Here is an 18,086-nt window from a genome sequence, read left to right as displayed (position 1 = left end):
AACGTAGGGGATTAAAATCATAACGTAGGGGATTAAAATCACAACGTATATGATTAAAATCACAAAGTAGGGCCCCTACGCTCAACAGTGCTGGCTAGAACCCTGAGACTTTATTCTTAATTCCAAAAACATCCTGCATAAAGACATGAAAATGGTACTTTATCAAATACGTCTGCTGCTTATAAATAAAGCATCTTGTTACAAATGAACAAAGACAATACAGAACAGTTTGTAGGAGGAGTGTGACTTTGAGGAATGTTAATTAACGGAAAAAAGTGATATAATGAAATGTTGTGATGATCCCAGGGTGTATCTGTACCTGTTTGCTATGGGAGGCACTTTTCAGTGTGTTCTTGATGTGTTTACAACAGTGTGTGTGTGTGTGTCTGTGTGTGTGTATTATTCCATAAACACATCCGTGCATGAAGGAAGCCATAAATATTCAACATTATGAACTATTAATGAAATAATGATGTGCTAAATGACTGTATAAAAAGCATTTTCCTTTGTTCCCTATGTATCATATTCCTCCTGTGCTTTTACTGTTATTTACTGTAGATTGTGTAATCTGTAGGGATTTAAAAATAATTATATTTGCTATTTTGCTTCCTTGTGTTTAAGTTTGAAAACTCTTCCTTGTAGTTAATAAACTAGTAAATGTTCTTTATTTCCTTTCTTCTGTCTCTGGTGTCTCTTTGATTCTTTTCCTCTTTGATTTTTTATTCCCATCACTAAATATTAATTAAAAAAAGTTGCTGTTTCAGGTATAACCCCATATAAATAATATAAATCATAATGTCTTACAAACTGACCAGTTCAGTGCGTAAAGAGATTTTTCTTTTCTTTAAATATTTTATTTATTTTTACTTAAAAAATCTTTTTTAAAATCCAACACTTCTGTAAAAAATAGTATGAATTTTTATTTATTTTTTACAAACATACCTCAACGTTTAAAAACTCAGTTTTGCAACTGATCTTGTTTTAATTTATATCCTAAAAATAAAGCTGATTATTAAGATATAAATACAAAGGTTCAGTTTTTTCTGCAATCAATGATACAAGACAAATTATACAAATATACATTCAAACAAATATGAAACAATAAATCACTTACTGTAGTCATTTAATGCATTATTATTATTATTATTATTATTATTATTATTATTATTATTATTATTATTATTACTGACAGCTACCACACAGTTCCAGCAGGGGGCAGTACTCATTAGAAAAGAACACTATTTTTCACCATATAATGTACCACAGCTACATTTATAAATGAACTGTCTTTATGTTGAAGGGATTTACAAACTAAACTCTAATTATATTTATTTCATCTTTCATGGTAATTTACATTTTTATTTATGTCACCTCAGGATTTTAACTAATTGTACATGTGTTGGAGATAAATTGACAACCTTCATTATTTTACAATTATTTCTGTCCTTAATCTGCATTTATGGTTTCTTAAAAATATTCATGGGGGAAAACCACATTTTTTTAATTTCTTACAACAAACCACAAAACTGACATAGCATTTATTTTTTTCATTTAATAAAACTTTATGCTTCTTTCTTTCTTTCTTTCTTTCTTTCTTTCTTTCTTTCTCTCTTTCTCTCTTTCTCTCTTCTCTCTTCTCTCTTTCTTTCTCTCTTTCTCTCTCTCTTTCTTTCTCTCTTTCTTTCTCTCTTTCTTTCTCTCTTTCTCTCTTTCTCTCTTTCTTTCTTTCTTTCTTTCTTTCATAATAAATAAATGACCAGATAAGCTTTACTACATCATTCAATACTGACTAACTGTATAGAAAAAGTACATTTAGACTTTTTTCATTTGTTTCTTAAAAAAAAAGAAATGCAATATTGTATATTACAATTTAATAATATACAGTATATCTTAAATCCAGGAAAATTATGTATATGTATCAATATATATAATTTTTCAGACTTTCAAATATACATATTCTAACATATACAGTATATATATATATATATATATAATATATACTCAGACTTGCCATTCATTCCATATATTCCCAATCAATAAATATATACATTTAATTTCCTAAACTGTTTGCCATAAAAGTGTATATATAAGTTGTTTACGATCTCACAGGCGACCCCATATGTGGTCCCAACCCCAAGGTTGACAAACAGTGCCTTAAACGACTCATTTACAATTTTAACACAATTTTAAATGAATGCAGCACTGATGACATGTATGTTATCTCACTGGGTCAATGTCACTGATGTCAACCTTTTTTGGAGCCAAGATTTCAAGTGTCAAAAACCTACATTTTCCATATCTATAAATATTTATTGTACAAGTTTGATGCTTACATTTATGAAAAGCTCATCTCAAGTGGAGTATTTTATTTAATTGGACCAAAGCTGTACGACCTACCAGTAAAAAGATTTGTAGGGGTCAAAGTTCATGATGTCACAAAAAAAAACTTTTTTCCCCATAATTTGGCCATAAATTGAGATACTGTGCTCAGACTGGTACCATTGAACAACATTTCCTTTCAACATTTCCTTAAATATGACATTGAGCGAAGGTCAAGGTCAGTTTTCTGTTTTTCCTGCATTATTACTTTCAGTTTAATTAGTAAAAAGAACAAACTTGTCAACAAATCCAGATACAGGTTGTCATTTTTGCCAATTTTTTCAAATAGCCAAATACGTATTTGCCTTGTGAGTTGTTGTTGTTGTTGTTGTTGTTGTTGTTGTTGTTGTTATTATTATTATTCAGACGGTAAATGATCTATAGGTTTCTATGACTGTAGAGAAACAACAGAACGCTCCATAAAAAAACAATTACAGACCTCATCCATTCAGGCTCACGTGTAATTGGTCTGAATATTAATGAGCTGCTCTGTAATTGGTCTGATTGGTGGGTAATATTAATGAGCTGCTCTGTAATTGGTCTGATTGGTGGGTAATATTAATGAGCTGCTCTGTAATTGGTTAATGAGTGAAAGGCTGGTTCACTTCCTGTTTCCTGCTCTGTTTGTCACTTGCTGTCAGCAAATGAAGATCATTTATGTCGATGAATGACATGAATCATATAATGGTTTAATAGCTCCATAACTGGATTAGGATGATCCACCCTGATACAGTAGAACCGTACGTTGGTTTTTGTAAAGCTTCATTTTTACCTTCAGCTTTAAACACTTGTGGTAAGTAAACCAGGTTCAAACATGTTTAAAAACACCTCTTAGTGATCAAATTTGACTACTTTAGAATGTGAAAAGAGTGAAAATTAATCAAGTTTTGGAAAAACGATCAAATATATTTATTTATCTATCAAATTGTTTATTTAGATCAGAGGTGTTAAACTGATTTTAGTTCAGGGGCCAAATACGGAGCAGTTTGATCTCAAGGGGACAACATTTTATGCTTAAAATTAGTAATTCAACATTATTGTGACATACTTTGCACTTCTACATATACATAAAATACAAAATATGTAATAAACTGACAATATCCAAGCAATAAGTGAATTAAGGAAAATGTCATAATTTGAGGAAAATTTTATGTTTTTTCTACAGTTTAACATTAAAAATGACTACAATCATGTGATATACGTACATGTGGACCCCTGCAGATATTGTTGAGAAAAAACAAAGAGTTTTTATAGTCATTTTGTGTGTTTTTCTGTCATTCTGTGTATGTTGTCTTGCTGTGTATGTTTTTTGGAGTCATATTGTGTATTTGTGTTGTCCTTTTGCATATTTTTTGTGTATATCTGTTGTCGTTTTGCTTGTTTGTTAGTACTGTGGGTTTGCGGAGACATTTTTTTTGTTTTTTTGTTCTTCCTGTCTTTTGGTGTACTTTTGTTGTCATTTTCTGTGATTTTGTATATTTTTCTGAGTAATTTTGTGTATTAATGTTGTGGTTTTGTTCATTTTTGTGATAGTTTTGTGTGTTTTAAAGTATTTTCTGTGTTTTATTCTTGTATTTTACAGTATTTTCCTGCAATGTTGTAATTCTTTTTTTTTTGTTTTGTGTATTTTTCTGTCATTTTGTACATTTACTTTGACGGCCGCATAAAATTAGACCGAGGGCCGAATGTGGCCCCCGGGCCACCAGTTACCGATGTTTGCTTTAAATTATAAAACACACAAATAAAGCACCACATGTTTGTTTCAGTTGTTTCTTAAATCTAACTAAAACCAATCACTGCAATATAATGTAACATTTAACAATTAAGAGCTTCACCAACGTTACAGTAATAATATGATGTTTTATGAAGAAACCATGTTTTTTTTTCAGGTTTTAAGTTTAATATGATAAATCATAGTCCAGTCAGTTTAGTTTTACTAGTTTTTATCCCAATTAAAGTGAACCAACATTACTGTTACTGTAAATATATTGTAAAATGTATTTAAAAGTTATGTCACCTCATGAACCTGTAGAGGGCGCTCACCACACTTGGAGGACGAGGAGTGCCACAATTAAATACATAAATAAATAATTAAGCTACGCTTAAACTTTCATATACAGTAAACATATTCAGACTTTTCATTCATTCCATATATTACCAGAGTCAATAAATATATATATTAAATTTCCTAGACTGCTTGCCATAAAGGTGTGTATATACAGTATATATATATATATATATATATATATATATATATTAGGTGTGTAACGATTTGATTCAAGGATTATGTTAATGACTTAGAACAATTCAATCCAAATCAATTCAGTGACTTTTTATCCAAAATAATAATAATTCAACCAGTGTAAGTGAAATAAATCCCTGGACACTGTACAGTACAGGTGAGCTTTCATAGATTCCTGTTGTTTATTGTAAGGAAATCATCTATAAATTAACTATGGCCATAAACAACATTTAATGTCAAATATATTCACATTTTCATCTGAATAAAGTCCAACCAACACTTTAGTTTAATTTAACAGGATGTTAAATTATTCTGCTCTCATTTTCTATAATCAATAAGTTTTCAATTAAAAACAAAAATACATATTGGGTTTACCTGACTCTTCTGATTGTTTTTATACATAAAAAACAGTACAATATTAATATCAAAAAAGTGCATATACAAAATTTACAAAATACAATATGCAATATACAAAAATTAAGTGCGTATATATATATAAATTAAAATTAAATTTAATTATTTTTGAGATGCATACAATGACAAATTCCTTGTACTGTCCTTAAAACTGTACATGGCCATTAAAACGTTTCTGATTCTGATTCTGACAAATACATGAAAATGTAAAAAAATGACAAATCATATTAACTTGTTTCTTAACCATGAATATTTCTGTGTTCTCGACTGTTTTTCTCTGACTGGCACTGAGCAAATACTGTACAGTTGTGTTTTTTGTTCTGGGATTTACATTACTGGACATTTAAAATCCAGGAAGTATAACGTGAACCATACTGGGTTTTTGTATGTGTTACTTTTCCTGGTTTTAAACGGATTCTGAGGACAGGAAGTGGCAATGTTTAATTCCTGAGATGTTTTTCCCATGTAATCCCATTACAGTGACTCATTTATACTGTAATTATACCTGAATATGTTGCTATTTAAACTGTGCTATGTAATATAGATGTGATTGATATTTTCATTTTGTAAACCGTAAAAATGTGTCTTTCTTGTGTCTCTGAACAGTGAAGAAAGTGAAGAACCTGAAGTGAACACCCATGAGTCAGCAATTATCAGGACGATGATCAAAGGACCTGCTACACCTCAGGGTAAACACTCTGTACTACACACTATACACACTCAATGAGTATATACTGTCTAGTATACACTGTAGTATGATTAGGATGATGAGCGTTCCCACTGAAGTAGACTTCCAAGTTTCCCATGATGCATTTGGAACCAACAGCGTTAAAAACCTTGTTCACATTGAGGCTAAATATCTCTGTTAATTCTCCACCTTTACTTTGAAAGTTCTGAAAACATTTGAAGTGAGAAAATGACCATGTAGAATATCAACATGTGCTCATTTCATCCATAAAACTCACACATTTCATACATTTTCAGAGACCCTCCATTGTGCTACTGACTATGTTAACTTCAAAATAATAGTCCTATTCACAAAAAAGTTAAAAAAAACAAACAAATGGAATACTAGAAAAGAGGCTTTTATTTTGAAAAGGGGATGTTTGATTTTTAGCTTGAAGCGGGTACCAGGATGGTTTTACGCTATGCTCGCAATGCATCATGGGATGTATTTGAAAGACTAAGTGCTACACACTTAATGAGTATATCGCTGTTGATTCTCCACCTTTACTTTGAAAGTTCTGAAAACATTGGAAGTGAGACAGTGACCAAGTAGAATATCAACATGTGATCATTTCATCCATAAAACTCACGTAGACACATTTCATTCTGACATTTTGGAGATTTTCAGAGACCCTCCTTTGTGCTACTGACTAAACTTCCTGTTAACTTCAAAACAAGAGCACTATTTAGAAAAGAGTTAAAAACTAATGGAAGACAAGAAAAGTCTTTTTTAGAGCTTTTCACTTAGGGAACAAATTGCCCAGGGACCTGAAAGACATGTCAACTTTACACATATTTAAAAAATCTTTAAAATCATATTTTACTACATACTCATTTAGACGTCCAAATTAGGCTGTGTTTGAAATCACATTAAAAAAAAAACTAAAGTGTCACAAAATGTCCAGCTATTTGTTAATAAATGAGCCTGTGTGGCATTTTTCATCAGCAAATTTAACCCTGAATTGTCTTTCTGGTATTAATTTATTACAGTAAAAATATCAAGATTTATTACGTCGCCATTTTGAGAAGAAATATCAAGATATAAGTTCTGGTCCATATCGTCCAGATCTACTAGTGTGCTCACTGTGCATACTCACAGTAAATAATGTCCCCATACAGTATACATCAGGGTATTTCTTGCGTACTCAATTTTTTCATCCTAATGTGAACACATTACATACTCGTTTTGATGTCAAACTTAGTTTAAGTAGTACGTTAATATGTGATTTTGAACACATTCCTGTTTCTTTTTTAACAATCAAATATACAGTAAATGTCTAGGGATGGTTGAACTTAATGAAATCGAACCTTTAACAGCAGATATTCTGCATATATACAGTAGGCCTAGTAGTTACCAGTTCAGCTATAGTTTAGTAAGATTACATGAACTATGCTCTCATGTCTTACTTAAAAAGTAACAGAACCCCTTTTCTGCTGAAAACAAATGTATTTGGGTATAAGGTAGTGTTGTTGATTGATTGTTGTCCAACTCTTGGAATTTTAGTCTCTAAATTTGGTGTATTTTGTTGTAAAAATAGAAGTGACCGCCCTCTGTGGGTTGAAATCTGGCTATTATGGTCGATTGTTGCTATTGGTTGAGAATGGAGATCAATGGCGTTTTGGAGGCAGTGTTTGGCACCTACCACCACTGTTGGCCCCGCCCCTTTTATAAAAACTATCACCTGTGGGCTCCACAATCTGTGGTGAGTCGGTTGGATTGAGAGCAGAGTGAATAGAGAGCTATAGTGAGTATAGAGTAGGTAGTTAGCATAGCATAGCATAGATTATTCTTTGGAGATTTTATAGTATAAACTGGGCGTGTCTTAACAGGAGCCCCGCCTATAATTGAGGCTTTTTTTTCCTTCATTTCCAGCCTAACACACGTCAGCTACGCTTAAAGTATTTGAAAATTGAACACACGTGTAAATTTGACCTATTTTAAAGCTGCTGGAGACCAAAACGTTCCCACAGTTCTAGATAAAGACGTGTGTTCTGTAGGCCTCGTAGATCAATGAATCAAAAAGCATCTGCTGGAAGAAAAAAAAGATGTAAAAGATTACAATTGCTGCTCAAAAGTGTTCATCAAATATCTGCAGAGTGAGGTGATATCACGGGGAATATTGGGAACAAACTACAACAAAAATGGTGTCTAGCGAATCACTGTCGTCCTTTTCTGTCAAAGAAACGCAAAAATCACGATTTACACTGAACACAACTTCAGCGACTCTGGTGACTAGATTACATTCAAAATCAATGTTAAATGATGCAACACTGAGCGACCTCCCTTCTAGCGACGCAACTCACGCGATTCCAGTGACTCAATCACGCATCCTGAGTCACTGGAAGTCGCCCAAGCTTCCAATCGGCAACGAGTTTCCCAACACATCACTCCTCCGGTTGTTTTCAATGAAATGGTCGCAAACTTTTGAGACTTTAGGTTGGTTCTTCTTCGTTTTCACAATGTAAATAGTGAAGCGACACTGCACCTAGCAGGTCATGTATGGTACTGCAGCAAAATGAAGCAGAAAGATTGTATAATGAATTTACAACATTGATCCAGGCATCGAGGCAATTTTTTGTCGTCAAAATGATCAATTCAGTTACAATTTTGTTTTTTGCATTATTGAATGTTACACATACAGTGAATTATATTTTTTGCCCCCCGGCAAAAATCGAAAACTACGCCTTAGTATACCATGGAGTACGTATCTGTGTGCACATTCTGTTTTTACTCATGTTGTATTTTCTGCTAAATTACCCAAAGACTTTAAATCACACTTCAGTTCCAGATGTGTTTTCATACCACGTCTCACATAAACTTCATACATACCAATGAAGACTTCCTATAAATAAACCGTCAGACAGGAGGCAGTGAGCAGTGTCGGTCTAGGTTTCATTATCATTGATTTCTACATTCTCCGCTGCTATTGCAGAAACATGAGTGGGTTTATTTTTCTCATTGCTTCCCAATCCTGACATAGTGAGAAACTGATTTATGACTGTAGCTATGAATGTTGTTACAGTGGCTTAGCGAGGAAAAGGAGGCTTATTTTTAGTGGCTGAGGCGTGACGTATGTTGTGAAATAGGTCGTTGCATTTTCTTTTCCTTTTCGTGTGTGTGTGTGTGTGTGTGTGTGTGTGTGTGTGTGTGTGTGTGTGTGTGTGTGTGTGTGTGTGTGTGTGTGTGTGTGTGTGTGTGTGTGTGTGTGTGTGTGTGTGTGTGTGTGTGTGTGCGTGTGCGTGTGCGTGTGTGTGTGTGAGCTGCAGGTGAGAAGGCCCAGTGCTGCCTGCGGCGCCTTGCTCACTCACATGCAGCACTTCTACTCTGTCAAAAAGATAATATTTATGGAAAAGACCTGTCGAGATTAATGAATGGACGTTTCAAAGTAAAATGTAGAGCTGCTGTGTAACACTTATACTCTTATCAGTGCTCAGCAGGAACTCTGAAAGAACTGCTTGTTTTGGGCATTTTTCTGTTTCTGACACAAACACACATAGCTGAGTATGGAAGCCTGTTTCCGCCACAAAAAAAAAAAAAAAAAAAAAAATCACCAAGGAAAGTCATAATTATGAGAAAGAAAGTCATAACTATGAGTTAGTAAAGTCATAATTATGAGAAAGAAAGTCATAATTATGAGATGTCATAATTATGAAATAAAAAGTCATAATTATGAGATAGAAAGTCATAGTTATGAGTTAGAAAGTCATAATTATGAGATACTGATGGCTGATAAGACTATTAAAGTAGATACAAATGATGAAATACTTTGTTTGCTTGTATATTAACATGGAATTGTGCTGAGTAAACTCACCATAGAAAAGATACTCAGCAAAAAGAGGCTCTGGCGTTGAAAGAGTTAAACTGATGTGGCTGAAGTAGAACGTTTTATTGACTTCTGGTCAGTGCCATTGGTGAATGTACCAAAAATGTTGCCAACTCATAATTATGACTTTCTTTCTCATAGTTATGACTTTCTATCTCATAATTATGACTTTCTTTCTCATAATTATGACTTTCTTTCTCATAGTTATGACTTTCTATCTCATAGTTATGACTTTTTATCTTATAATTAAGACTTTCTTTTTCATAATTATGACTTTCTATCTCATAATTATGACTTTCTTCCTCATAATTATGACATACTAACTCGTAATTATGACTTTGTTTCTCATAATTATGACTTTCCTTGGTGATTTTTTTTTTAGTGGCGGAAATGGGCTTCCATAGCTGAGTGCATTTAAATAGTCTGAATCTAAAAAATATATATTATATTACATCACTAATCACCAGGGAGAGGAATGGTAGTGTAACAGATCCTCAGGTTTAACCACTTCATCTTGGATACACTTTTGCAGATTTAGACTACGTTCACACTGCAAGTCTTAATACTCAATTTGGATATTTATGATTTTTTTTTTGTGTGTGTGTGTGTGTGTGTGGGTGCTTAATCATTTTACACAATAAGGGGTGGACTCACTAAAGATTTAGGGGTATTAAAACATGTGCAAATGTCACTCCACGTGCTAATAAGGGGTACAAACCCCAGGGAATCAGGACTGTGCATGTTCAAATATGCCATTTAGTGTGTTCCCCTCTGATGAATATGTAAAGTAGGCAAATCTTACAAGGGATGCAAAAAAATGGGAGGAGGAAATGCAAATAAATTAATGCAGCGGACGCAATGCAACTCATTAAATCTGGAACTATTTGCACCACCAAAGGATTTAGGGACGCACCTGGTTTACCTCCCTTTATTTCAGATCTTTGTGAATCCGCCCCTAAGTGTGTCCTCTTTCAGTTTGGAGTATAAACGGAATGCGACCCTGAAGTGACGGGCGTGCACAAAAGAGGTCCTGGGGTACTACGTGCGCACGGAGGTACGCACTGTTTACGAAAGTAAATACTGTTATGGAGGCATCTCATCTTGGCATGTGTGTGGCACTGATAATATATATAATATAATAAATATTTATTAATTATAAGAACTCACTCTTTTTCCAACGGCTACTTTTCTACTTACGTCCTCCATCGTGCTTTACAATTATCGTATCGATCCAAAAAATTTCCAAATCGATTGTTTTAATCATGTCTTTAAACGAAAAAATTCAATTGTGCCTACATGTGTATAACACAAACACCCGGTCACGAGGTGTCAGTGAACGCACCACCTTGTTGAACTATCCCTCACTCCTCAATGCATTCCAGCTGGAGCACTTTATTTTTTATCAAACATTGTGGAAACTTTGATAAATGTATGTGGTTACTTTTTTCTTTTTTTTAAAGATTTCAATTTAACAGAATCAGAATCTGTTTTAGAAGCAACTTTTTTGAAAAATATAATTTGACAGTTTGATAAACATTCCACTTGTTTTTGATATTTGTACTAGTTACCATTTACTTGTTCTCACAAGTTAATTTTTTTTATTTTTTTTTAAATTGTATTTTATACCATTTTGTACTTGTAAAGGTGAAATGTGTCATTTCTGATATTGCGATGTTCTGTATATCATTTAGTAGTGGAATATATCGCATTGTGACATGCAAATCGTGAATCGTATCGTATTGTCATATTCATGGGGCAATGCACAACCTTCCATGCTACTGTAGACGTCTATGTTTTGGAGAGATTTCTAATAGGATCCTCTACAGCTCTGCCAACATTCTTGTAATCCAAACAGATCTTTTTTTGGACCGGTTTGATCCTAAGTGGGCCATAAAAGAGCCTATTCAACATTAATGTGCATTGGTTTGCGCTTCAACATATACATTATATTTAAATGATAAAGTATAAAGTTAACTTTCCCTGTATTTGGGAATTTGGGCAAATTGTGTGGAATAATTTGGGGAAAATTTGCCAGATTTTGGAAAAATGTAAAGTTCTTTCAACAATTTGAGATAAAACAATAAAAATAAAAAAAAGACTGCTGTCATGTGATATAAGAACCTGGAAAACTGAGTTCTGCAAAAATTGTGGATTTTAGTAGATTTTTTTTTGTATTTTGAGGGGCTGGGATATCTTCAACTGATTTAGCTGGTCATTTAAAAAATGTTTCATGTTTTTTTCTATCATTTATACTTTCTTGACTAGGCCCAATTTGATGCTCTAAAGGGCCGGATTTAGCCCACACGCCTTGAGTTTGACATAAACAGTCTAAAGTCAGATACAAAAACCCTTCAGCTTCTTTTTTTAGAGCTTAGATCCAGAGCTAGGCTCCGTGTTTTACCAGGTGTCTTAGTTTTAGCTCCAGGAATGTGTTGGTGGTCCACGTGTGTTGGTCATGTGTGTGCACGCACATACAGGAATGTGTTTTAAGGCTGAAAGATTCAGTGTGGTGTTGAAGATTGATGTTGTGAATCCATGGATGTGACAACAGCAGTAGGACCAGCTGTGTGCACCACCATGACACCTGCTGGTTCTACTGGTTCTGATGGTTCTGTAGTCAATGGGGGTCCGAGGTCCAATAACTCACCGACCTGGGAAGGAAACAAAGACACACAGACAACCACGCGTAGCACATTAATTATTCTTTAGGTGGTGCATGTGATCATCCTTTATTTTACTGCCTCAGTTTGGCTTTTTGAAACCAGTGATTCTCAACTGCTGGGTCACGACCCACTTTCGGGACTGCCTTGGTCAAGCCAATTTAAGATTTACTTTTTCATTGCCAACATATTTTGAACTTTTAGCTAATTTGTATTTATTTTTTTTCATTTGGGATAGAAATTCACGTAAAACAGTGTGTTCTGTATAATTGTTAAAAATGTGTAAACATGAAAAATCTAAATTTAAATGTAGACGTTAAATCTAAATCTAAATGTTAAATCTAAATCTAAATGTTTAATCTAAATGTAAATATTACATCTAAATGTAAATGTTGATGCAAAATGTAAATGTTGATGCAAAATGTAAATGTTGATGCAAAATGTAAATTTTGAATCTAAAATTAAATGTTAAATCTAAATTTAAATATTAAATCTAAATGTAAATGTAAATGTTGAATATAAATGTAAATGTTGAATATAAATGTAAATGTTGAATATAAATATAAATGTTGAATCTAAATGTAAATGTAAATCTTGAATCCAAATGTAAATGTTGAATCTAAATGTTAAATCTAAATGTAAATTTTAAATCTAAATGTAAATGTTGAATCTAAATGTTGAATCTAAATGTTGAATCTAATTGTAAGTGTTGAATCTAAATGTAAATGTTGAATCTAAATGTGAAATCTAAATGGAAAAGGACCATTTTCCTCACTAGCAGGACAACATTTCGTGCATCATAAACTGTAATTTTGTGTACACTGATATATGCACCATGTGTGAGGTTCAAACTGCAACATAGTTTCATTAAATACATTTGAGATGTTGAAAGTGTTCTCTGTATGTACGGAACGTGGGTCCCAAAGCCATACTAGTTGAGAACCACTGAATCTAAAGTCATGCTCCATGTTCTGTTTGTTTTGCTCTCATCTAGGCTACTGTTCTCAGAAAGGTTTGATTACGCCATCCTTTGCTATGAAGGGTAATGGTAGCGCCGCGGTACCACAAGGTCCAGTCCCGCATCGGCCCGCCCCTCAGCCCCACCCTAAAGATGAGGACACCCTCGTCCAAATGGCAGAACATTACCCTGCTGGTGCTCGTACCCCGATGTGTGGCCATTGCAACAAGGTCATCAGGTAAATTACACATATTACATATTATATTTTAGGAACAATAGAACGTAGAATACAAATCACTACATAGAATAGAACCAGAAGTTTCTGCAAAAGAACCCAATGAAAGACAATTTTACCTCCACCAAAGAGGTAATATTTGTACCAGCATTTGTTTGTTTGTTTGTCTGTCAGTAAAATTATGTCAAAAGTAGGGCTGAACAATTTATTGTATTTGCGATTGTATAAAACGTGATTTTCTAATCACAAATATTGTATTTATTTAAAGATTAAATAAATCTGAATTGATTGATTATAAAACAGATTGATTTATTGCTTGTGTTCATTGAAAAATACATGACAAGACGCCCTTTACAAAATAACCGCATATTAAATCGCTATCGCAATATTGAGGGGAAAAAAAATCACAATTCGATGATTTTCCAAAATCGTTCAGCCCGAGTCAAAAGTAGTTCACAGATTTAATAAAATAAATAAACATTCTGCCAGGGGTGTCAAACTAATTTTAGTTCAGAGGCCAAATACGAAGCAGTTTGGTCTCAAGTGGGCCACATAGTTTATGCAGGAAAATGAGTAATTTAGTCATTTGCACTTCTACGTATACATAAAATACCATAAAATACCAAATATACAACAAAAAAACAACAATATCCAAGCAAAGAGTGATAGAGATCAGGCCCAACAGGGTCTTCACATTAAATTTCCTAGATTTTGTGACCAATTTTTATTTAATAAAGGGAAATATTATGTCATAATTTGAGGAAAATTGAAGGATTTTTGTAACAGTTGAGTTTTTTCAACAGTTTAACAATAAAAATGATTGCAATCATGTGATAAAAGCTTCAGGAAAACTGTGAGCACCTGCAAATATTGTTGAGTTTCTTTCACACAATAATTCATGTTTTCTTCATTCATTTCTACTTTCTCCTGCGGCCCGAATTCGATGCTCCAAAGGGCCAGATTTGGCACCCAGGCCATCAGTTTGACACATGTGCCTTATGCCATGGAAGATTCCATTAAATTTTGGAGGGGATCTGGCCACATATATTGATCCTGAATTAGTTTAAAAAATTAAAAAATCTCTATCTCTCATTATTGGTGAAAATGTACAAATTCATATTGCAGTTTGCAATTGAACGATTTTTATGAAATTTGACTAAATGACGTCTGGTTGGTTCCTTCATTCCTCCACCAGGTTGGATTTGGATTGCACATTTAATTGTGTTTTTTTTTCCAAAAAAATAGGGGTGTTCATATATTTGGACCTGCTGTATCGTTATAAACAGGGATATACATTTCTTTCAAACCTTTAAATTGTGAATGATCATGGATTAATGATCAGGATTATTGATCCAGAATAACTGCCAGTATTTGACAAAGAGGAGATTTGGTGTTTGGTCAAGGTTTGTGCTCTCTGAGTGCTCTATGTTGACATCTACAATGACTTTTTAAATAATATTATTTCTTAATAAAACAACACTAAAGTTACGACAAAGTACATAAGGTCTCAGAAAATGTCACAAAATAAAAATAGATAATATTAAAAAGCTGGTAATTAACAGTGGAGTTTGTCCAACAATAATAACAATAAACCTATATACTTTGTGTATGAATAAGTTAATATCACTGCCTGAATATTGATAAAAACCTGGTCAGTGGTCACATTATTAGCATGGCTTCATACACATTAAACCTGTGGTTCCCAACCTTTTTAGGGACATGACCCCATTTTAATATTACACATTTCTGGTGATCCTCCAGACTTTTTTCTCTAAAATTAGTTTTTTTGATCATATTGTTTATACTGTGTTACAAATACAGAGTAGTGAACATTAGTGCACAATATTCGCCAGCTCAGATATTTTTATACTGCATTTTATTTGAAGTAGATTTATATTTGAGAAAGTGAAAGTACAGATTGTGTGTGGTGTTTTAATTTGAAAAAGAAGATTTATTTAAGCTCTGAGCTTTCTGTCTCTTCCTATATGTATATCTATTTCAGTGATATTATGTCATGCAAAATGGATCAATAAAAATAAAATACATTTTTAATCAGTAATGTATTTTTTTTTATTATTACCAGGCATTTTAAGCGACCCCATTTTATTTCCAGGCGACCTCACTTGGGATCACGACCACAAGGTTGAAAAACCCTGCATTAAACTGTGGTCAAAAGAAGGAAAAGTCCACTTGAACTAATCTACTGCACAGTTGGCACATGGAAAGATTTAGTCCCAAACTGTCTGGAGTAAACAAACTGCTGATTAAACTGTTGAGGTTCCATATATTAGGTTACATGTGATTATCCAGTGGAACAAGATTACACACAAACTGACTCAGAACAAGCATTACTTCAGTTTCCTACTTTATCTGGAGCTAAAACGCTAATTTTAGGATCAGGAACTAAAAACGTGAATATGGCAAAACATGCTTGATTAAAGAAACTATTACAAAATAAACTTTCTTTATTAAAACCTGGAGATGGAAATGATACAGAGTCAAGATTTTAAAAAAAAGTGGGAAAGCAATAAAGCCTGAGTTTTTCTAATCTAATGGTTAACAAAATCAAGTTAATGAAATCCTTCTGTGAAAATAACAAATTAGTTTATGTTGTTCTTAAACATTATCAGAGAGGCTCAGATTGGAATGTTTTCTGTGAAGAAGCACCAGGAGGATGGGAGCAGTGTTTCTAAGAATGTTTGAATTTTTTTACGTAGACGTCGAGAACAACCGTGTCAAACTCAAGGGCCACGGGCCAAACCTGGTCTGCCAGAGTGTTCATTTTGGCCCGCTGGAGGACTGTGCTAAGTTGTCGACTAAAGATGTTCGTCATGACAACGGCACATTAAGATAAAAAGAAATCTGAGCACGACGAGATTAAAGTCGTAATTTTTTGAAAATAAAGTCGTAATTTTTTGAAAATAAAGTCGTAATTTTACGAGAATAAAGCCATATCTTAAATCTTGGAGCTATTTGCTCCAAATCAGTCTCAGTTTTTCACCATGTGTGAAACCTGAAGAGAAATATAATCTCACTAAATGCAGACAAGATCCAGCTCGTAATTCCATTTTATTCTCATAAAATTCTTACTTTAATCTTGAAATATTCTGACTTTAATCTTAAAATATTCTGACTTCAATCTTGAAATATTCTGACTTCAATCTTGAAATATTCTGACTTTAATCTTGAAATATTCTGACTTTAATCTTGAAATATTCTGACTTTAATCTTAAAATATTCTGACCTCAATCTTGAAATATTCTGACTTTAATCTTGAAATATTCTGACTTTAATCTTGAAATATTCTGACTTTAATCTTGAAATATTCTGACTTTAATCTTAAAATATTCTGACTTTAATCTTGAAATATTCTGACTTTAATCTTGAAATATTCTGACTTTAATCTTAAAATATTCTGACTTCAATCTTGAAATATTATGACTTTAATCTTGAAATATTATGACTTTAATCTTGAAATATTATGACTTTAATCTTGAAATATTATGACTTTAATCTTGAAATATTATGACTTTAATCTTGAAATATTATGACTTTAATCTTGACATATTATGACTTTAATCTTGAAACATTACTTTAATGTCATAAAATTACGATGTTATTAAGATTTTTCATAAATGTACAAGTTTTTTGTTATGTTAACCAAAACAAAAAAGAAAACGAGCCAAAAACTTCCTGAAGAAAATAGTTACAAATGAATAAACTGAACTATAAACTGTAACCTGAAACAATACGCGCTGCTGAAAACCAATAGAAATATAATTTTTTTAAAACTAAAAAGAGCAACAATTCAAAAACGAAATCATAATTTATCAATTGATTAATCATTAATTATCTCAGCTAATATACAAACTATTGACAAAATTTTTTTTTCCAGTTAAATGAATTTCAACATTATTGTAAATTTCAGGTTTTCTTGAGTTTAATTAAGCTCAAAACCATTTTTTTATTTTTTATTCCTGATCAAATCTGACACCGTTTATTTTTCAGAAGACTGTTTTTGTTTATTTTTCAGAAGACTGTTTTTGTTTATTTTTCAGAACTGTTTTTGTTTATTTTTCAGAAGACTGTTTTTGTTTATTTATCAGAAGACTGTTTTTGTTTATTTTTCAGAAGACTGTTTTTGTTTATTTATCAGAAGACTGTTTTTGTTTATTTTTCAGAACTGTTTTTGTTTATTTTTCAGAAGACTGTTTTTGTTTATTTATCAGAAGACTGTTTTTGTTTATTTTTCAGAAGACTGTTTTTGTTTATTTTTCAGAAGACTGTTTTTGTTTATTTATCAGAAGACTGTTTTTGTTTATTTTTCAGAGGACCATTTTTGGTGGCGATGGGGAAGTCGTGGCACAAGGAGGAGTTTAATTGCGCTCGCTGCCGTACGTCTCTGGCAGACATTGGTTTCGTTGAAGAACAGGGAACAGTTTTCTGTGAACACTGCTATGAAGAGTTCTTCGCACCAACGTGCAGCCGCTGCCAGACCAAGATACTTGGGGTGAGAACATACCAATAAAAACAAGATATTTACTTGTCTTTCTCAAAATTCAGGACAGGATTTCAAGCTTTTGTGAACCACTGCACACCTTTTATTGTGAAAAACATCCTCTTTGCTGCCCTATTGTCGTCTCTATTG

General features: G+C 32.9%; 1 protein-coding gene across 1 annotated transcript in view; it reads left to right on the top strand.

Annotated features, from left to right (window-relative positions):
• pdlim5a (PDZ and LIM domain 5a) overlaps positions 1 to 18,086 on the top strand; it is a 95,301-nt gene that overhangs the window by 70,267 nt on the left and 6,948 nt on the right. Inside the window, exons 8-10 of the mRNA XM_028456503.1 lie at positions 5,642 to 5,735; positions 13,254 to 13,441; positions 17,768 to 17,948. Of these exons, the coding sequence (XP_028312304.1) occupies positions 5,642 to 5,735; positions 13,254 to 13,441; positions 17,768 to 17,948 (463 nt within the window). The remainder of the gene's footprint in view (positions 1 to 5,641; positions 5,736 to 13,253; positions 13,442 to 17,767; positions 17,949 to 18,086) is intronic.

The sequence above is a fragment of the Gouania willdenowi genome, chromosome 9, assembly GCF_900634775.1.
Source record: "Gouania willdenowi chromosome 9, fGouWil2.1, whole genome shotgun sequence".
NCBI lineage: Eukaryota > Metazoa > Chordata > Actinopteri > Blenniiformes > Gobiesocidae > Gouania > Gouania willdenowi.
Note: the sequence above shows the minus strand (reverse complement) of the source record. Positions and strands in the feature narration are given on the sequence as shown.